The sequence below is a fragment of the Mytilus trossulus genome, chromosome 5 (genome assembly GCF_036588685.1).
Source record: "Mytilus trossulus isolate FHL-02 chromosome 5, PNRI_Mtr1.1.1.hap1, whole genome shotgun sequence".
In the NCBI taxonomy this organism is placed as follows: Eukaryota; Metazoa; Mollusca; class Bivalvia; order Mytilida; family Mytilidae; genus Mytilus; species Mytilus trossulus.
In genome coordinates, this window is record NC_086377.1 from 5,665,236 (window position 1) to 5,688,829 (window position 23,594).

General features: G+C 31.9%; 1 protein-coding gene across 2 annotated transcripts; it reads left to right on the forward strand.

The window, feature by feature from the left end:
* Positions 1-279: 279 nt before the first annotated feature.
* LOC134719378 (uncharacterized) lies at positions 280-22,189 on the forward strand. Of its 2 annotated transcripts, XM_063582386.1 has the most exons (4): positions 280-407; positions 19,796-19,993; positions 21,166-21,556; positions 22,110-22,189. In XM_063582386.1, the coding sequence occupies exons 1-3, from the start codon at positions 323-325 to the stop codon at positions 21,546-21,548; spliced, it is 666 nt and encodes a 221-aa protein (XP_063438456.1). In that variant the 5' UTR covers positions 280-322; the 3' UTR covers positions 21,549-21,556; positions 22,110-22,189. The 2 variants fall into 2 exon arrangements, with proteins under 2 accessions (XP_063438456.1, XP_063438455.1); XM_063582385.1 differs by lacking the exons at positions 19,796-19,993; positions 21,166-21,556; positions 22,110-22,189 and adding exons at positions 1,750-2,140; positions 2,837-2,916 and having other exon boundaries at positions 280-605.
* The last annotated feature ends 1,405 nt before the right edge of the window (positions 22,190-23,594 follow it).

Sequence of the window (23,594 nt, forward strand, 5' to 3'; positions counted from 1 at the left end):
ACTACTTTATAGCTTTGTCTGATAAATCGTACATAATTTGTAAATTTCGTCTAAAAAAATGAATTGCATGAAATGAATCATACTATGTCGCATAGGCTAAAATGGGGAACATATTTTAGTTGCAACAATACATTACTATTCCGTCACATTTTTTGTTTTAATCGTCAAATTAAAACCACAAGCAAAACAAAAGTGCATAATTATTCATCATTAATCAACGTTTTATTACAATGCATGGTCATTTTTTCCAAACATTTGTGGTATAAATAGAGCTGTTCAAAGACGTATCAGATCAGGTTAAATAAATCCAAAGTAAGTCACCATGGGAGTTTTAACTATACTGTTAGTAGCTGTTGTTGGAACTGTCTACGGATATGGGTATGGAGGCAGCTATGGCGGTGGTAGAGGTGGAGGTGGAGGTGGAGATTTCGTTGCTCTAGGCGGAGGCGGCGGTGGCGGAGGAGGAGGATTACTTCTAGGTGGAGGCGGTGGTGCTGGCGGTCTTATAGGAGGAGGAGGCGGTGCTGGTGGCCTCATTGGAGGCGGAGGTGCTGCTGAAGGTTTAATCGGAGGTGGCGGCGGATATGGAGGTTGGGTTGGAGGAGGTTAGTTAATGTTAACATTGGGTTCTTTATTAGTTGAGTGACATTTAAAAAGTTACAAGTTCCTAAAGCTTAGTTGAACTAAAATGTTGTTAATTTCTTCTTTTTGGATATTGCTACTCAACTGTTTTACGTCGTGTTTAACTTTTTCACTATTAAAATATGCATGGTTAACTAACATGTCTGGAATCCACTTAATTTGAATATTAGCGGTTGGTTTACTCATTTGAAATGATACACAGTTTCACATGAATGTGTTATGTAGTATTTGGTCTTAACTAAACTGAACACAAATACCACAAGAGCGATTTGTTATTTGTGATATAATCCTTCTGTTGCTATCGTGATCAAACTACTTAAAATCATTCAAATGATTCCGGGCGTTTGAAACAAAAATATTATTTAAAAAAGTTAATTGACTATCTTTTCAACTGTATGTATAGTGGTAGGTTATTGATGGTAAGTTTTGTTTTGTTATAATAGAACCATTTGGTACCCAAGTCTTTTTGTATGTTGTTGTATGGAATTCCATTGATATCCAATGTTAACGGCACACCAAGTTATAAATTATAGATTAAAACATGTTCAAAGAAACCTAGTAATAAATGTATGCAAGTGTTAACAATATCTTATACAAAAAAATTGGATATGATTTGCTAATAAAGGCCATATCTGCCCTCTCAATGAATGACATTGATACGTTATATTTAACAAATTGACATTGCTATCTATACAACAATGTAAACCAATAATCATGCACAGTCTCCAATCGCCTCACAGGGAACAAAGTATATAGCAATGCATAATCGACTAATAACCTGATATTAGTTCAGGAGCTAGAGACGCGCTATCCCTACACAGATATTGACATTCATCTGTTTTTTAGCAATTACCAATGCGTTCAGTATACCCAATAGACGGCGTAAAGGCGTAACATAGTACATTATTGTTGCTACGACAATGTAGACACGTGTACAGTTTTCTAACAACAGATTATAATAATAGTTAAGAAAACAAGGTAACGCCATATAAACAAACTTAAAATTACTAATCTAAAGGGTCAATTTACAACAAATTAGTTTTCTACATACAATAAACAAATGTGAGTTAACATTGATACCTGTATATATTGTTTGTTACATTATAGCTGGTAGATGGTGGTGTACCTGCCGCCCAGGTCTTTGCCGTAAAGGGGAGCTTACTTTGGACAAAAAATGCAGACTTTCACCACTGTTTCCATGGCAATGGAATACATGTTGTCAGTGGTTCCCATGGTGGGTAACCAGCCGTAACTACGGTGTTGGCATCGGAGGTGGTATTGGTGGTGGCATCGGTGGTGGAATTGGCGGTGGAATCGTCGGCGGGATCGGCGGAGGAGTTGTTGTAGGAGGTGGAATTGGAGGTGGATTAGGAGGAGGACTAGGCGGTGGATTAGGCGGAGGATTAGGTGGTGGAGTAGGAGGTGGATTAGGTGGTGGATTAGGCGGAGGATATGGTGTCGGATATGGTGGAGGAAAAAAGTCATATTAAACTAAATGGTATGTACAATTTTATTTTTTCGGTACTTTATTCCTTACGGGATTTTGCAAATACTATTTGTCTATCAAACATATCGAGTACAAGTCAATTGCAACTTCTATATGCTTAGCTGTAAACCAAAAGACGTCTTCAATAATTAGGTTATAAAAAAGAAAAAAGTAATGTATCACCAACTTAGACGTGGATGTGATATGTCTTGTAAACATAACTAGTGTCGTACTATATCCATTTCCTTTCTCAATTTTATCTTTAAATGTAACAACGAATATTTACACAATATACATAATACGTCATTTCAATTTTTTTTGTGTTTCTTAAACGATGTTTGTCAAATCAAGATCAACGTCTTGAATTTCAAGGAGAAGGATTTGATAACAGTTTAGCATACCGATAAAACTACAAAAAAGAATCATTATTTAATCAATATGTATCGTAATACGACCATGAACAAAAAGTAATATAACCCTTATCGTTAAAATACCAGTGCATTTTTATGTGGAAGCATATATTATAGCGAATGCACAATCTTCATGTTGATATGAAGTTAATTCTTTGAATTACAAACAATTGTTGTTAGCCAATCAAATAAAGAGATTTATCGTAAAACACATATTAAAGGTTATACTCATTGAATTATGTTCAGTTAATACAAATTACTTAAATTCACCTGCTTTTACACTTTTAATATTTTGTAGATGTACAGAACAGAAATGGGAAACAATACTGCATTGTATAGGATGGAATACTAATTTGCAATTAAAATATATTTGTTTATTATACTGTTTTTCTTTTGTGTTCATTTTACTTTTTTTTACTATATTTTTATTAGCAACTGCTTATCTTGCATCAATATAGTAGTAGGTCCTGTAGATTTATTCAATAGGTGACCACTTTGTTTGAATAACAGATACGTCACATGAGTATTATAATCAAATGAATATAACTGATATTAGTCATCATCAAATCCAATTGAAAAGTTTAAAAGTAATCCGATGGATATTTTAGCTAATTCCTGGTTGTGATAATCAATGTTGGTCAATATGATGAAATTTGGTACCACTTTGTATAGTAAATATATAGTGTAGCTACTATAAATCTAGGTTTTATCCACCATTTTTTACAAAAAAAATGTCTATACCAAGTCAAGAACATGAAAGTTGTTATTCATTCGGTTAATATGATTGTGCATTTGATTTTTCCATTTGATCAGCGACATTTTGTTTTGAATTTTCTTCAGAGTTCAATATTGTTGTGATTTTGCTTTTCATGATACCAAATAAGTGCTACATTTCAATATATTAGCCAAACATCAAATGATTTGTGCAGTAGGTTTAGAAAATCGTAAGTATGTTACCATCCATGTACAGATCATACTTACATAGTGATACAGACTGATACTCTCATAGCAATGTTTAAAAGAAATGAAGGATAATATTAACGATAGACTAGTCTTGTCCATATTGTAGATGTTGTCTCCTATGTCATAAGTCTCGAGTATCTTAAACTGCGATAAAAATATGTCCTAGAATTTCAGTCATGATTTTTTGTCCAAGAAACAACATTTTGTGGTATTTGACAAATAATTTTACCACATAGTAGGTCGCAAATACCAGTTGTATTTTTTAATACAAACCACAAAACAAAAATGATTTTGTATTTGTAAAAAAAATGACACAACCGCTTGTTCCTGATTTTTTTCAAATACGTACAGTGGGAAGCTCCTATATAATAAATCCTAAAAGCTATTCATTGGCGCGCCATTTTATTTTGCACGACAACCCAACTGCTGTGTTGCCATGAATATCAATGTGGTTATTTCTACATTAATACCAGTTATCTATCAATTTGGTTAGGGCTGTTTGGCATTAGCGGTTTGATCTGCATTCGGATTGTGCAATTTATAATTTTTTTGATATTTTGATATATGGAGTACTGAGTATGTATATCTACAAATTGATACGATATTTCCGTTCTTGTATTTCATATCATGATTTTATTTGCAGAGGGTTGATGCTTCAAAAAATCTATTCATGCAAGAGTTCCAAATGATGAAGTTGAATTCATTCCTTTGTAATTTTTACGGACGCCATCACGATTTGGTTGACCGTTATGAAATAACCGTTTTAAAGATAATATTATATGTGTTCCAATACCCGTGCCATTTCGCGAATGTGACCTACCGAATAAGATGATTTACCGGATTGGTAATAACATACTGTGAAAGTACTTTTATTCCTGGGGTACCAATTTTCGTGGTTTGGATGGATGACTTTATCCACAAATTTAAGTGTCCAACGAAATAAAACAACTATTGTCCAAATCAAGTCATGGAAAGATCCACACCAGTATCATAAGTAGGTTTGACTACTGATATTATCTAGTCTAAGAGAACATATTAAATAGCGTCAAATCTGAGAATACTGTAATAGTAGTCAAAGAACTACAACCGCATGCAGGATTATACTAAACTAAAATCCACGAATTTAGAACCCATAAACATGTAAATAATGATCTAACCACGAAAATTGATAAACACGAATTCAAGTTCTTTCACAGTAAGCAACACGACGGGTTCCACAGGTGTAGCAGTAGTTGTGTCTTCTGTACTATTATTTGTCTGTTAGACTTTTTATTTTTAGTCATGGCGTTGTCAGTTTATTTTCAATCAATGAGTTTGACTGTCCTTCGGGTAACATTTGTCCTTCTTTGATAGAAAGAGATACGAATGTTTTACAACAGGATTTTCCAAAACTTAAGCTAAAGCTTCTGTTAATATTTTAAGGAAAACTGGGACAACTTTCTCTTGGACAGTTGCCTTGGAAGTTTCTAACTTAAAAATGATTTTTGTAAGTTAGATACTGAAAGAGTATGTTTTATCCTATCAAAGATCTTGTTTACTGCGTAAAAGTTTTTGAAGGACTGGAGTTCTTAATTCATATTTTTCTAAAGAAATTTAACATGGGATACGTAACCATAAACGTTGTATTTGTCTATACTCCTGGAAAAAGTATTGCTACACTTCCATTGAAAACAATGTTAAATGACATGATTTTATAATGTGTATAATTTGGGTTTTACCAAATACTGTTAACCCTGTTATGTTTTAAAGTTGAAATTCATGGGTATTAACTTACTTTCATCCAATATCAATGCTAAATGGATGTGACATAACAGCTGCACAGAAATAGTTTTTCGCGCTTTTCACATGCAAATTGTGATTGTGATTAATTAGACTATTTAGCCTTGTTTGTTATATTTTTACCTATTGTGTCTGTTGGTTTTGATCACGCATCATTGTCATGTTATTTATTGTGATGCGACTGCCATGCAAGTGAGAGATTTAGCGCTATAAAACAAGGTTTAATTCACCATTTTCTACATTTAAGAATGCCTGTTCCAAATCAGGAATATGGTAGTTGTTGTTCATTTTTTTTTTTTTTTTTTCTTCATTTTTTTTTCATTTTTAAGGGAGTATTCATACCTTAATATTAGTTGAGCAATTCCACAAAAAAAATACTGTCCTAGACAAATTTAAAAACGAATAATACAACACATCATATTGATGTAATTCCAATTTTGTGTTCAACAGAAGTATTCAATTTGCAATATAATATTATACAGTTTATAGAGAATAAAACATGACAAAATCCGTTTCATATGCCGTATCGTCGATAATATTGGTCGAGGGTAATACAGCATGTGATACGGATTTTGCCATGTTTTATAAGCTTTATCATATAATTTATCATGAGAGTAAATATGAAATGTCTTTGGTTTCCTATCACCCTTGGTTAACTTCAGTTCTACTCATCAAATTAGAATTAAATTGTCTTGTTTGAAAAGCTTCACAATAATTGTTTGCTCAATAACTCATCCGAAGCATCTGGGTTACCTTTCAATTTCCGTGCCGTTGTTTTAAAAATATTTGGTTTCTTGAAATTTTTTTATTTGTTTATTATTGCATTTTAATTCTTTTATTCAATTAATTCTTTTTTTTTTAATTGCATTTCATGTGCCAGAAAATATGAAAACTCGACGTTTGTGACGTATCATGCCAAACAATGGCGTTAGTCAATAAATTACGTCACATCCGAATAACCTAAAATTTCTTTGAGGACCTATGTTGATGAAAGAAAAAAAATTGGAGACGCTTGCATAATTGAAGCATGCTTAAATTGAAACGAACTTTATTTAGAAATGAATAAAAATAGTAAGGGTGTGATAAATGATGTGATAGAGGGCATCAAATATGCCGATATAGATTAAACAGCAAACTATTTATCAAATATTCAAATCTACTGTATTCATTACTAAATATATGATAAAAGTAGGAAAGAGCACAACCAATTATATCATGTTTATAAATTATGACAATTTATTTCCAGTACTACTTAAGTTAAAAAACAAAAACGTGTTTGCCCTGAACAATTAATTGTCCTGCAATTCGACCATTCTTGTTCATAACATTAGTAACTAAAAGTTAATTTGCCGACTTTGCGTTTCACACATTTTTTTATTTTAACTTTAGATAATTTATTACACAAACTGTTGATTTTTTTGACATCCTTTATGCCAGACCGTCTTACTCTGTTCTAAATATTTTTACGGAGTAAAACCATCCATTAATGTGTAAAGGCTGTCTCATTTTTCTAGCAACGCTTTGTGAAATGCTTGAGTGTAAAGTGCATTTCCTTGTATTTGATTTAGTATACACATTTTGTTCACCTTAAGCTAGTTTGTAACACTAAAGTTTGGATTTGTTTTACATGCTTTACTAATATAGGTTGCTAGAGCGTCTTGAACTGTTTTTAATATTTTTTACGGAGTATTCCCATCCATTACTGTATGAAGGCTGTCTCAGGTTATTTATAACAACGGTTTTTACCATGTTTGAGTATACACAGTTATAGGACAAACGCCAAATTTCATCCTAAAATTAAGGAAATATCAAACTGCGCAAATTATTGATGTTTATAAACTCAACATATTACAACCTCTTATCAGACCCACTGCTGGTAGACACTAGAAAGTCAGAGGAATGGGTATGAAACTATTATCGTTTACCATGGTAATCAAACATGTGACCGTAGAGACAAATAGATTAATTCAGAAATGTTATATTAGTGTATAATTCAGAATTTTTAGATCACTATTGTAAAGGACTTTATAGAATGATTTTTTTTTATAGCAATACAATATATGTGTACATAATATAAATATTTTTAAAAGAGTTCATTATATATATATTTGAAACATAAAAAAGAAGATGTGGTATGATTGCCAATGAGACAACTATCAACAAAAGACCAAAATAACACAAACATTAACAATTATAGGTCACCGTACGGCCTTCAACAATGAGCAAAGCCCATACCGCATATAGTAAGCTATAAAAGGCCCCGATAAGACGATGTAAAACAATTCAAACGAGAAAACTAACGGCCTTATTTATGTAAAAAAAATGAACGAAAAACCAATATGTAACACATAAACAAACGACAACCACTGAATTGCAGGCTCCTGACTTCGGACAGGCATATACATAAATAATGTGGCTGGGTTAAACATGTTAGAAAGAATTTTTACAATAATGAATTACTAAATTAATAAAGGATTTTGAAAAGGGGATGCAACATGGCACCGTTACATTTGAATACGGCCCTGCTTAAGTCTTGAATTCAAATTATTGGAATTTTTAGTAAATAAGTCAAAATTATAAGAAAAGTTCAGGGTTCAATCTCTTCATAATGTAGAAGCATTGTTCAAAGTTGTTTTTAAGTTCCATGATCGAAGGTTTGGCAAAGTTATTCAAATCTTTCACAACAGGGGTCTAACTAAATACTTCTGCAATCACTAGCCAGTCAACTATGAGGTTGTGAGTTTGAACCTCACTCGACTCCAATTCTAATTGACTAGGGATGACAGTTTCCTTTTTAAGAGCGGTGGTTCTCTCCAGCACTCCGGCTTCCTCAACCAAACAAAAAATGGCCAACAAGAAATAGGCCAAAATTAGCGCTTAAAAATGCGTTAAAACACTAACAATCAATACATCAATTTTTCACAACAGACTATACTTAAAAAGTTGACTGCAAAAAACAACTCTATTTATTTGTTTATTTAATACCAAAGAATGGATTAACATTCGAATTTTACTCTACATGTACGGTACTCATTGAGTATGAAGACACTTCCTAGCATCCAAACTTTCAAAAAATGTGTGGAAAAGCTATATAATCATAATGAGACAGTCAGACAGAACGATCAAAGGGGGCACGGACAGGTGTAAAACCAGATGCCCCCCTCCCGAATTTCAGTTGTTAAGTTGCCATTTGATGGTCATGATGAAAACTCTGTCCCTGTTGATAAAATTATATAATTGATAATTAGAGACTTAATCCCAAAACTAATTAACAGTAAAATATTGAGAGAAAAAAGGAATTATCTGCATGCTTTTATAGTTTCAAAACAATATTTGTTTTTCAAAGGTACACAAATTACAGTAATACAATAGCAATGTAGGGGTTTGGAAACAATAAGAAAGTATATAAATTCGTTCCCAAAAGGAACATTGTTATGTCTAGATTTTGCCACTTTATTTGCAGGCTTGACAAATAGCAAACTTTTTAACTGGAACTATTAAAAATATCAAAATTTGTGTTGGATTTTTAACACAGTTACTAAGAGAAAACATTTTCAAAGTATGGTACAAAAACATTAAATTCGATAACTTCTTAAGTTTCATTCCAGTATATATTATTTTTTTTTAACAAAATCAGTCATTTCTTATTCATATTTATATTGTAGATTTAGTCATACGCTTGCATATAAAAAGATAAAATACTAAACACAAATACTCTGTTTTCAGATGTTTGCATTGCAAAAACCTGTAATATAAAAAAGGGGTGTCTTGTATAGATAAAATTAAAACTAGAACATTTGGGCTCTAGCTGATTCTGATAACAATCTATTTATATGGAACAGTACTTTGACAGTACATAGTACACATGTGGTCATTTCTGGTAAGTCATCTTAAATAGTGTGGTAATAAGAAAAAATCCTGCTGTGAAGAAAAAAAAACATATGTTGGCATAAGTTATTTATCAATAAGCTGTTAATTGGATAATGTTTTGGCTATTTTTCTGAAGATACTCAACATCTGGCGTTTGTCCTATAATTATACGGTGCAATGCCTTGTATTTTGATTCAGTATACACGATTTGTTCAAAGAAATATCAAAATAATACTTAATACAAAAGCCCTTTTCTATGTCTTTGGTGCCAAATATTTGTAGGCAGTTGGTGAAATATGCGACCAAGGAGATCTAACAACAACCTTACTAATTGAAACCTTAGATTTTGAATATGTAAACAAATAATCAACTGACAATTTTAGTTGGTTTCATGATTATTCGCAAACAGGTAAAACGAAATGTGGCAATGACATAATAGGTAATCATCTTTAAGATTGTTTTTTTTAATTTGACATGCGACAACATTGTAGTTGTCGATTTCAATCACTTTAACCTTGTAAACATTATGTTGTGTTTCCAGTAAACTGGTGATGTATTAGTTGTCATTATCAATTAACATCCAATGTAATAGATATTTAATTGTTTTCTATGCTAATTTACATGTTTTGTTTTATATACAACTGATGAATTGTGGCTTTAGTGGTTAAAGTGATTGAGTGAGACTCTAGATCACACTAAACGTTATAAGGTGATATATTACAAACATTACGAACCCGCTAAATATGTTATTTATGTAAGTACGCCCAGTTAAAATCAGTTGAACGTATACCACTTTCTGTAATCTTATATAGGCGTATGTTGATTAAATTAAGTACGCTCTGAATAAAAGCATCATGGAGGAGAGCTCAACTGACGAATCTCAAGTTCCTTATTTAATCTAAACAAGGCTTACGGGGAATACATAGTGAATTGATTTATAGTCCCTACATGCATGTAAACTATAACAACTATTCTGACAGACGTTAACCTGGATGCACTTTCTGCATACGAGCACAACAATAATTTGATTAGTACGGTTAAATAATGTGTTTCCATTGGGACACCACCTTTCTTTTATTTCTCTTGAAATTATAATCCACGAAACACCGCAAATATGTTTTCCCCCCTCTTTTAAAATTGAGAGAAGTTCAATTTGTTTACTATAAGAAAATTTAAATGTTTGTCGCCTCTCTCAGCAGTTTAAAAGAGGGGCGAAAGATTCAAGAGAAACAGTCAAACACATGAATCGAAAATAAACTTACAACGCCATGGCTTGCAATGAAAAAGACAAACAGACAAATACACAAGAAACAACATCATAAACTTAAGACTGAGCAACTAGATATATTCATGTTTTTTTTTCAAGAATAACTGATGAAATATCTTTATTTGTCAACATCAAATTACCAAAGAATTAGGAAAATAACTCCATGTTTTTTTTCTAAAACAAAAATAAAAGACACATCTCATATAATAAATGTTCTCCTTTGTCACAGAGGGCCTTAATATAAACCGAGTAAATGTTATATAAATTGATAATAAAATTAAGTTTAATTCAGAAAAATAGATAAATGTTCACTTAATTAAACATCAGTTTCATAAAGGTTTTTAACAGTTTTAGAAAATTTACAAGTCACACCTATAAGTGATTTAATATAAAATAAATCGATAATTACACAATCTAACATTGGATGGATATACTTTAAATTATATAATATTATTTTAAACAAATATGTGTCAAAAATTAATACATCTTATATTAAATATATTTTAAAGTATGTATTTTGTTTGATAGCGAGCCGTAGTTATACATAGGTGTCTGGTTTTCCATCATTGATGCTCTAATTGTTTATATTGTGGAATGGTGTCCGTCTTCTCTTCTTGTTTTCTTTTTACAGTATTTTTTTTTCCTTTTTTTAAATTTTGTTTGGTGTTTGTTTGCTTGTATTTGTATATATTTTTCTTATAGTAATCGATAATTCATTATGTGATATAAGTTGATCAATTGAACAAAATGTATACCCGACCCACGCAAATTAAAACAAATGTGCAACAAAGCATGTTGATGCATTTCCAATTCATGTCAAATAATACAATTATATAATATAATAAGAGAATGAATAGAACACATATAATTAAATATGGCATTTTTCTTGCTAGTAAGAGTACTTAATCAAACTTCCAAGATTCATCGCATAGTACTTCATACATGTGTGTATGACACGTTAGCTACTTAAAGATGATTTGCTGACTTTGCGTTACACACGTTTTTTTTAAATTTTACCTGAAGATAATCTATAGTATAAACGCTGTCTCAGCTTATTCATAGCAATGTTTTTAGACATGTTCGAGTGTAAAGTACATGTCCTTGTATATGATTGAGTATACACATCTTGTTCCAATAGAATATGAACATAACACGTAATGAATGCAATTTTCTATTCAAATCCCTTTTGTATATGCCTGCATAAGGAACGCTCAGTGAAAAATAATTATAAGCCAACATCAAAACAGTTGAAGGGTATACGACCAACTGGACCTAACAATAACGACATTAATAGAAACCTTATTATTTAAAATAATTTCAAAACTCGTAAACGGACAATATTAAAAAGATGGGACATTTTAGAATAAACTTATGAAACTTTTTGTCATAATATATAACCAAGATAATTTATAATGTATCTTTTGAAATATACAGTCATATATATGTGTTTGAAATTGATATATATATATAAACAGTGTAGTCTAGGTAAATATGTACATGCAAATATCTAACGGTGGTCATTATTCTGTCAACTCATAGCTTCGAATAAATGTAGCAAACCCGCCATAATATAGCAAAAGTTATCGCCTGTAGAATTCAAACAAACAATTCAAGTAACTTCAAACAACAGATCAGTAAATTAGTATAAAATAGTTTTTTTCTTCATACCAATGATTTTTAGAATATACATACATGCAATTATAATTACTCATTAGCTATAATATTACAGAAGCTTCAAAATGCTGTAACTAGTCCCTAATCTAGCATCAATAGTGGTAATCCAATTTCAGACACACATCTTCTTTATCGTTAAACAATATGATTGGTTATAAACATTACTGATATGTCTTTACTAAACACGATTTTTTTTTATTTGCAGCAATTTTGTCATAATGAATTTAAATCCTTTTAACCTTGTTTACATTAAGCAGTTAACTCTCCATTATTAATGAACATCCAATGTAATTGATAATTAATAATTGAAATTTTCCTGAGATTTGCCATATACCAGCATAATTTGATTCGGACATTTAGCTGTGTCATTCCCCGATTCCTCTTGAACTCCCATATTTAATTTACTAAATACTGTTTATCCAGATTCAATAATAAAGTTAAAACTTACAAAAGCAATACTAAGTACTTTATAAATGGACACGAAGATCTGTATCAAAGTTTTTTTGAATTTTTATGATAGATACACGTGCAAATATATTTGTCTAAGTCTGTTGATTCCCTATTAATTAATTTTTGGTTGTAACGCGTTTTCTGTTTGGCTTACGTTTTTGTGTTTTTCAGCTCATAGACTTAATTTTGTCGATTCGAAAAAACATAAAACATGTCGTGCACATTTTAAAACCATCCTCTACGCGGATTATTTAGTGTTCACCACATGTTTTATGTTATTTCTTCATAGACAGCATAAATATTACAGTCGTTCTGACTTTTCTTAATCAACGTTTTTATTGTATAAAACTAATTATTTGTGGTTGTTATCGATAAACCGAAGGGTTAACGATTGTGTCAATTTCAATATAGACAAACATTTTCCTTTTGATATCCAAACACTCTAAGCTTATTAAAATTGATCACCAGCTAATGGGTAAGGTTATATTGAAGGGTATGGATTCAATAATTTTGGATTATACACTTGTACTTGATTTATTCATCAGCCATGTCAATTTTACTGTAATCATGGTAATAGCCAAGTCATTGTAGCTGTTACTTTCATAAATGATTGAAAATAAAAATAAATATCTCAGAAGAGTTGTGCAATTTGGAAAAAAAACAAGTATAAGCGCCAGACATTTTATTTTTTATTTCCTCCTATAACACAAAGCTTTTCGAAATAAAGCCTATAACACAAAGCTTTTCGAAATAAAGTAATAATCCCTTTTTCAATTATTCATTGCATTAAGTTTTATATACATGTCTGTCTGTCATTCATTTTCGTTGTTATTTACTTTTAGATAAAAAGAAACTTACAGACAAAACCAAATAATTATTATAAATATGCATAGAAATAATGGAATACTTGAAGTGCAATTATACATAAATTAAATGATTTGTTCATCAGAAAAGTATACAATTTTGCAGGTATAAAGATAAAGTATATAGTACATATAAATATTTTTTTTTCGTTTAGCTGCTTGCTAATTAATCAAAAGTAAGAAAGGGTGCAACAATAAGTTTATTTTTTATTTATTGTTTTGGTGTTGCTAGCTTAGTTTTCACATATTTACTTATAGTGGATTGGGAAACAAGTTTTTGCAACTTATATTAATCCCTTTCCACTTAGCGGGTGCGAGTGCTGCCTTGTAGCGGCATAATCCTACTCTTTTTCGAAATCTACAAGGGTGTCTTTACCGTGCAAGAGATATGGCTCTCTCTTAACACGGGTTAGCCATTTATCGTCCCCTTCCGACGGACTATTATTGTTTCCTCAAGACCATACTCGCAGATGGTGTCAAGGGAGAGCCGAAAATTAAGTTCCTGAAATTTTCATTCCAAACGGGAATCAGACCAGGAACCTTTGTGTTAGTAGTCCGATGCACTAACCACTACACCACGGCTCTCTTATTGCTAGCTTATTTTTCGTATATGTTTGTCTTTTTGTAATCAAAAAAAATTATGGTTTGTATGTAATACATATATCGTAGATGCATTATATAGTCATGCTTGTAAATAACTGTTTACACAATTTAAGTTGTTTCGAAATGCTAAAAATTGTTCATCTTTCGGGGTTGTGTCCTCTCAATGTTTTACTTTATTTGGTTATTTTAAATTTCTGACTAGATGTTACTTGAGTATTTTGCAATCACAATGAAGCTTTTGAACCAAGAGTTCTTAATGTGAAGTTCAAATCATCCATTCGTAAATTTAACAAACGCCTTCGCGAGTTCGTTCATCGTTTTGAAATATCCGTTTCACAGATGATATCAGATAGTTAACCATTTACCGGATTTATAATAACATAAGCACCACGATTGTCGCTACATGTAGAAGCCGGATCTTGTAACCCTTCCGTAGCATCAGTTTTGCGTGTGGTTTGTGTTGCTGAGTGTTTATTTTTCTACGTTGTGTTTGTTGGTACTTTTGTTTGTCTGTCGGTCTTTTCTTCTGTAGCCATGGCGTTGTCAGTTTTTGACCTCTGAGTGTGTATCTGTTGCCCTTCTTTTGTAAATAAACTGGCTTCTAGCTAACACAATATGAATCCTGGTATCTTTGTTAAGGTTTTTAACCATCAATTGCACAACTGTCATTATCAATGTTGAGAGTGTGAACCTTATACAAAGATAATTATTCAAATGGCATGTATAATTTCTTCGTGCATCAAATGTAACAACTGTCGAATGCCACCTTTAATTGTTACGTAGTCATTTTTGACGTGACATAAACTTTTTAAAGTGACACAGTCACAGATTTCCCGCATGTATGGTTTAACATGATCTATATTCATCAATTTTAACATATATTCAACAAAAACAGTATTTTACTTAATAAATGTTGTATTTGTTCTCTATTAAATTAACGGATAATGTAAGAAAAATATCATGTTTCTTGTTTAGATACTCAAAACGTGCGTCATCAACAAAAATGTCAGTAGTTGTTGGACGGACTTTTGGGTGTGGTGAAATTCATAACAGTCATACTTTTGAATACTTTTTTTGATACTAAATCTGATAATTTAAAATGCAAAAAATGTGTATACAACACAAATATAAAAAGAACAATAAAACATGCAGCGGTATACTATTGTTGCCTATAAGTAAAATATGACGAAAGATGAACTGAAACACATCAATCGAATTAATGAAAACTGTCATATTCCTAACGAAGTACTGACATTTTGTTAAGGTAGAGTATGAAAGATTAACCCTGAATTTATCCCTAGCAATCTTTCATTTTTCTGACAGTCGTATCATGTGTCCATTATATAAACATACAATTGAAAACACCAAACAACAGACGAAAGCCATTAATGAGTCGCCAATGAAGCGAGAAACTCCCAGACCCGGAGGTAACCTTCATATGGCCGCTTAACAAATATGTATACAAGTTCAGTGATAATGGACATCATACTATAATTGTTAATGTTTGTGTCATTTTGGTCTTTTGTGGATAGTTGTTTCATTGGTAATCATACCACATCTTCTTTTTTATATATCATATTAAACTCCAAATTATGCACAATAATCTAAAATTAAAAAAAGCGACAAGACTTACAAGAGCAAGAGGCTCCTGACTTAGGACCGTCGCAAAAAAGAGCGACGGGTTAAACATGTTTTTTAGTTCTCAACCCCATCCCCCATAATTCTAGCCAATATAGAAATATCAAACGCAAAACAATACTACATACTGTACATAATAGGTAATATTGTTATGTACTAACACGATATTGCAATATCATATGGATGACTATTAAAATGGTGCAATATTATTCACATTTTCCTCTAGATTACAACGAATGGATTTACTGCAGTTTGAAGGATCAATCTATTAATTGTCCATTTTTTCCATAATAATTGATGGGATACCACAATGGATTACAATGACAAGTAAACAAATAAAACAAACTCTTTTTTTTCTCATTTGATATTACATTTAAAATGACTTTTATTTTTTTTTGTTCTTCCATGAAACCAACCTTGTCATTTTGTACACCAGATTGACTAGAAGTGATGCATGAGTCACAGAGGTCAAAAGGGCAACATAGTGGGAGCTTGAAAACATTAAGAACCACTAGTTCGACAAAGTTCTGCATAATGCATCTAAGAAGATTTAGTTATAGTCCTTGCATGAAGAGTCCATACTAATTAAAATCCTTCAGGAGCACCTGAGATCAGCAATGATATAATAGTTTTGTGTTGCATTGCTTAGTCTTGCTTTCTATGTTGTGTTTTTCTGTTCTTGTCTTTTTCTATTTTTGCCATAGAGTTGTCAGTTAATTTTCTATTTATGAGTTTGAATGTCCACTGGTAAAGTTTGCCCCTCTTTTTAAGATTTTCTGCGGCATTGATATTTCTATTATATCGATGGTCCCGCTATTTGGAAACACCATTACGCTTTGAACACTAAAAACATTTAAAAAATCTCAATGAATATATTTGTTTCATAGTCAAAGAGAGCATAAACATGATATGAGTGAATGTTGACTACCTAACCCTTACCCTAACCCTAACCTTAAGCCTTATCCTAACCCTAACCCTAAAATTGTTTAACATGTCTTATCGGGGCCTTTTATAGTTGACTATGCAGTATGGACTTTGCTCATTGTTGAAGGTCGTACGGTTAACTATAGTTGCTAATGTCTCTGTCATTTTGGTCTCTTGTGGACAGTTGTTTCATTGGCAATCATACAACATCTTCTATTTATATAATCGGATAATTGTAGAATATCTTATCGAATAATTCAAATAGAGGAAACTATTCAATGAGTAACCAAACAACAAATAAATTCACGAATGCACTTAGAGCATGACTTAAATATCAGTCACGAGTTGAATATTTTTCGATATTTGAATTTTTTCATAGTTATTCTTTTTATTTCATTGGCAAATGGCGTCTTAAAAAGAAATTAATTTAAACTACGCTATTATATCTGTTTTAAACGCATTCACAGTTTGTTTTGATCCGCCGTTATCGACGTCTTGACAACACCTTTTGTTAAATGACGTCAGAGAGTGAACTAAGCACGTTTATTTCACACGTGAAACTATCGATTTTTTTTTAACTCGGAAATCAATGTAATAATGAAATATAATTTATCTCATTGAATATATTCTCTTCATAGTCAAAGAGTGCCTGAACATATAAGTGAACTTTAACTAATTGGATAATGTGGTTTGGTTGATCCATAAGAACAACAATGTCTTAACTATATAGCATTTGCAAAAAGATCGGTAGGTGTGTCGAGGATGAAACGTTTTTACCCATTTAAAAAAATTTACAAAACTTTATAAAATACGTATGTAACGTATGATAACTAGATAATTACGTTATCGAATATTGGATGGATGAGTTTCGAACTGTGATATATCGAACACCTATGTGTCAATAATTTATGCATCTCAAATGCAAATATAGATTCACTTATGCAGTTTGTTTTATATGGGTCCGTACTAATATTAAGTTGTCTGTTTTCCATCCTCAAAACGTTTCAATGAAAATAAGCCTGGTGACCCAATCTTTTTATTACTTTAAAAAAAAAAAGCATAACATACATTTTGGTAAATTACTAAAAAGTTCTATGAATTAAAATTTAGACACCCCATCTACCTTAAGCACTAATTACAGCATAAATTTGATGACCGGAAAACATGGACTACGATTCAACTGAGAACAACTAATTGTATTTGAAAATGACTGTTCACGGTAAATTGCTTGATGTTAACTGATTTACTGCTTGCAAGTGCAGTTATATACTCTCTTCATGTATCATCAACATGTTTTGTTTTAAAGAATTATAAATGTGGTAGAATTTGAATAGATGTTTCAATCTGTCATCTTTAAAAAAAAAAACACAATTACACGAAAAAATGAAACGCACAACATTATGATTGGTGAGAAAACATTACCAACATAGTGTTAGAAAATTATTGATTTTATTTACCTTTGTCAATAAATTGTATCATATACATTATGTACACCACAAACTAGTCATTCGTCTTAACGGAAATTATAATAGAAGAGCATTGACAAATTGCTCGGATTAAATAAAAAAATGCAAAGCGAGTACAGTCTATATACAAAAGATTTCAAAAGTAGTCGATTCCAAACAACAACAAAAAAACACAAACATTCTGTTACAGTCGAATTAGTGAACAGTACACTCATAAAAACACTGACCTCCGAAGAAAATTAAAACCGTTGAATCCGTATCACATTTCAAAATCAAAAGTACAAAGACATCAAACGAATAGATAACAACAGCCATGTTCCAGACTTAGAAAAAACATTTTCTTATGGTTTCGTTTTGCACGTCAGGAAACTGATGTACAGTAGTTGTCGTTTGTTTATGTAATTTATACGTGTTTCTCGTTTCTTGTTTTTTATATGGATTAGACCGTTAGTTTTGCATTAGTAATGTTAGGGCTCTTTATGGCTTGTTGTTCGGTGTGAGCTATGGCTCCGTGTTGAAGGCCGTTCATTGACCTATAATGGTTTACTTTTTTAAATTGTTATTGCGGGAGAGTTGTCTCATTGGCACACACACCACTTCTTCCTTTATCTATAGTACATAAGCAAACGTGAAGGATAAGAATACATCCATTTACCATAGTTATAAGAAACAATGACGGAATGAATAAGTACATAGCCACGTCGTGTTAAAACACCAATACAAAACAGGCATATAGACAAGGCAATTTTGTAAACATGAAAATAAATAGATGAGGATTTACAATATAAAATATATTTATTCTGGTTGGAGTATTCTCACTTTTCATATTGATTAATTCAACTGGCAAGTCAATGATAATAGAATCCACTTATTGAGAATCCTTATTATTGCGATTTTGTTTTGCAATTGTTGTCTGTTTGGCATATTTTAATATCATTTTATTGTATTTCAAATAGTTTTCCTGACATATCTAGAGTTTAAAATGGTTAGGACAGTTTTTCAATCTCCACGATTGAGCAAAATGATGTCATATTTAAGTTCAAGATGGTCGCCATGAAATAATCAAAATCACGTTGGCTGCCCAAATAATAAGATAACGTCCTTCCTTATGAACGTATATGCCAAAGCCGTTGCCTTTATCACCAGTTGCATGATTTTGTCAAATTTCGGTACTAAGCCTCTGTAAACATATCAAACTGGTAAAGTGGTCAGTGATCACTGTACGTATCAAATGGTTTTCCTTTCTATCTTACACATTTATGTTTTCCCATTGCAATCCAAATGCGTTCTTTTTCTTAATCAGGAATACAATTTATAAAATGCATCTTATTCAAATTAACTTTTCTTTGTCTAAGAAACTGTGATATTCTGTAGTTCGTTCCGATAAACCGTTCACAATTCATAATTGTCGCCTATTAAAAAAAAGTGCATATAATGAATCGTATTGTGCACCATAAAAACCAACCTGGAAATATATTTTGGTTACGGCAATACATTACAATTAAGTCACATTGTTTGCTTTAATCATCGAATTTAAAACCATAAACAAAAGAAAAGTGCATAATCATTCATCATTTATCAGTGGTTTATTACAATGCATGTACATTTTTTTCCAAACATTTCTGGTATAAATAGAGTTGTTCAAAGACGTATCATATCAGGTTGAATAAATCCAAAGTAAGTAACCATGGGAGTTTTAACTATACTTTTAGTAGCTGTTGTTGGAACTGTCTACGGATATGGTTATGGTGGTGGTAGAGGAGGAGGTGGTGGGGTCATCGCTCTAGGTGGAGGCGGTGGAGGCGGAAGTGATGGCGGAGGATTATTTCTAGGTGGAGGCGGTGGTGCTGGCGGTCTTATAGGAGGAGGAGGCGGTGCTGGTGGCCTCATTGGAGGCGGAGGTGCTGCTGGAGGTTTAATCAGAAGTGGCGTTGGATATGGAGGTTGGGTTGGTGGAGGTTAGTTAATGTTAACATTGGGTTCTTTATTAGTTGAGTGACATTTAAAAAGTTACAAATTTGAATATTAGCGGTTGGTTTACTCATTTGAAATGATACACAGTTTCACATCAATGTGTTATGAAGTATTTGGTTTTAACTAAACTGAACACAAATACCATAAGTAAGATTTGTTATTTGTTATATAATCCTTCTGTTGCTATCGTGATCAAACTACTTTAAATCATTCAAATGAAAACAAAAATATTATTTAAAAAAGTTAATTGACTATCTTTTCAACTGTATGTAAAGTGGTAAGTTTTGTTTTGTTATAATAGAACAATTTGGTACCCAAGTCTTTTTGTATGTTGTTGTATGGAATTCCATTGATATCCAATGTTAACGGCACACCCAGTTTTTAATTATAGATTAAAACATGTGCAAAGAAACCTGGTAATAACTGTATGCAAGTGTTAACAATATCTTATACAAAAAAAATTGGATACGATTTGCCAATAAAGGCCATATCTGCCCTCTTAATAAATGACTTTGATACGTTATATTTAACAAATTGACATTGCTATCTATACAGCAATGTAAACCAATAATCATGCACCTATAATGGTTTAATTTTTAAATTGTTATTTGGATGGAGAGTTGTCTCATTGGCACTCACACCACATCTTCCTATATCTATCTACAGTCTCCAATCGCCTCACAGGGAACAAAGTATATAGCAATGCATAATCGACTAATAACCTGATATTAGTTCAGGAGCTAGAGACGCGCTATCCCTACACAGATATTGACATTCATCTGGTTTTTAGCAATTACCAATGCGTTCAGTATACCCAATAGACGGCGTAAAGGCATACCATAATACTTTATTGTGGCTATGACATTGTAGACACGTGAACAGTTTTCTTAGAAACAGATTATAATAATAGTTAAAAAAACCAAGGTAACGCCATATAAACAAACTTAAAATTACTAATCTAAAGGGTCAATTTACAACAAATTAGTTTTCTACATACAATAAACAAATGTGAGTTTGGTATATTTGAAATGATGTATATAGCTCATTAATGACTCAGCAATTTATTAATGTCATTATATTTTCCCGTTCTGGACATAACTGTTACCTTTAACAAACTTAACATTGATACCTGTATATATTGTTTGTTACATTATAGCTGGTAGATGGTGGTGTACCTGCCGTCCAGGTGTTTGCCGTAAAGGGGAGCTTACTTTGGACAAAAAATGCAGACTTTCACCATTGTTTCCATGGCAATGGAATACATGTTGTCAGTGGTTCCCATGGTGGGTAACCAGCCGTAACTACGGTGTTGGCATCGGAGGTGGTATTGGTGGTGGCATCGGTGGTGGAATTGGCGGTGGAATCGTCGGAGGGATCGGCGGAGGAGTTGTTGTAGGAGGTGGAATTGGAGGTGGATTAGGAGGAGGACTAGGCGGTGGATTAGGCGGAGGATTATATGGTGGAGTAGGAGGTGGATTAGGTGGTGGATTAGGCGGAGGATATGGTGTCGGATATGGTGGAGGAAAAAAGTCATATTAAGCTAAATGGTATGTACAATTTTATTTTTTCGGATACTTTATTCCTTGTATGATTTACGGGATTTTGCAAATACTATTTGTCTATCGAACATATCGAGTACAAGTCAATTGCAACTTTTATATGCTTAACTGTAAACCAAAAGACGTCTTCAATAATTAGGTTATAAAAAAGACAAGTAATGTATCACCAACTTAGACGGGGATGTGATATGTCTTGTAAACATAACTAGTTTCGTACTATATCCATTTCCTTTCTCAATTTTATCTTTAAAATGTAACAACGAATATTTACAAAATATACATATTACGTCATTTCAATTTTTTTTGTGTTTCTTAAACGATGTTTGTCAAATCAAGATCAATGTCTTGAATTTCAAGGAGAAGGATTTGATAACAGTTTAGCATACCGATAAAACTACAAAAAAAAGAATCATTATTTAATCAGTATGTATCGTAATACGACCATGAACAAAGAGTAATATAACCCTTATCGTTAAAATACCAGTGCATTTTTATGTGGAAGCATATATTATAGCGAATGCAAAATCTTATTATTTTGTAGATGTACAGAACAGAAATGGGAAACAATACTGCATTGTATAGGATGGAATAAGAATTTGCAATTAAAATATATTTGTTTATTATACTGTTTTTCTTTTGTGTTCATTTTACTTTTTTTTACTATATTTCTATTAGCAACTGCTCATCTTGCATCAATATAGTAGTAGGTCCTGTAGATTTATTCAATAGGTGACCACTTTGTTTGAGTAACAAATACGTCACATGAGTATTATAATCAAATGAATATAACTGATATTAGTCATCATCAAATCCAATTGAAAAGTTTAAAAGTAATCCGATGGATATTTTAGCTAATTTCTGGTTGTGATAATCAATGTTGGTCAATATGATGAAATTTGATACCACTTTGTATAGTAAATATATAGTGTAGCTACTATAAATCTAGGTTTTATCCACCATTTTTTACCAAAAAAATGTCTATACCAAGTCAAGAACATGAAAGTTGTTATTCATTCGGTTAATATGATTGTGCATTTGATTTTTCCATTTGATCAGCGACATTTTGTTTTGAATTTTCTTCAGAGTTCAATATTGTTGTGATTTTGCTTTTTATGATACCAAATAAGTGCTACATTTTAATATATCAGCCAAACATCAAATGATTTGTGCAGTAGGTTTAGAAAATCGTAAGTATGTTACCATCCATGTACAGATCATACTTACATAGTGATACAGACTGATACTCTCATAGCAATGTTTAAAAGAAATGAAGGATAATATTAACGATAGACTAGTCTTGTCCATATTGTAGATGTTGTCTCCTATGTCATAAGTCTCGAGTATCTTAAACTGCGATAAAAATATGTCCTAGAATTTCAGTCATGATTTTTTTTCCATTGACAAGAAACAACATTTTGTGGTATTTGACAAATAATTTTACCACATAGTAGGTCGCAAATACCAGTTGTATTTTGTAATACAAACCACAAAACAAAAATGATTTTGTATTTGTAAATAAAATGACAAAACCGCTTGTTCCTGATTATTTTCAAATACGTACAGTGGGAAGCCCCTATATAATACATCCTAAAAGCTATTCATTGGCGCGCCATTTTATTTTGCACGACAACCCAACTGCTGTGTTGCCATGAATATCAATGTGGTTATTTCTACATTAATACCAGTTATCTATCAATTTGGTTAGGGCTGTTTGGCATTAGCGGTTTGATCTGCATTCGGATTGTGCAATTTATATTTTTTTTATATTTTGATATATGGAGTACGGAGTATGTATATCTACAAATTGATACGATATTTCCGTTCTTGTATTTCATATCATGATTTAATTTGCAGAGGGTTGATGATTCAAGAAAGCTATTCATGCAAGAGTTCCAAATGATGAAGTTGAATTCATTCCTTTGTAATTTTTACGGACGCCATCACGATTTGGTTGACCGTTATGAAATAACCGTTTTAAAGATAATATTATATGTGTTCCAATACCCGTGCTATTTCGCGAATGTGA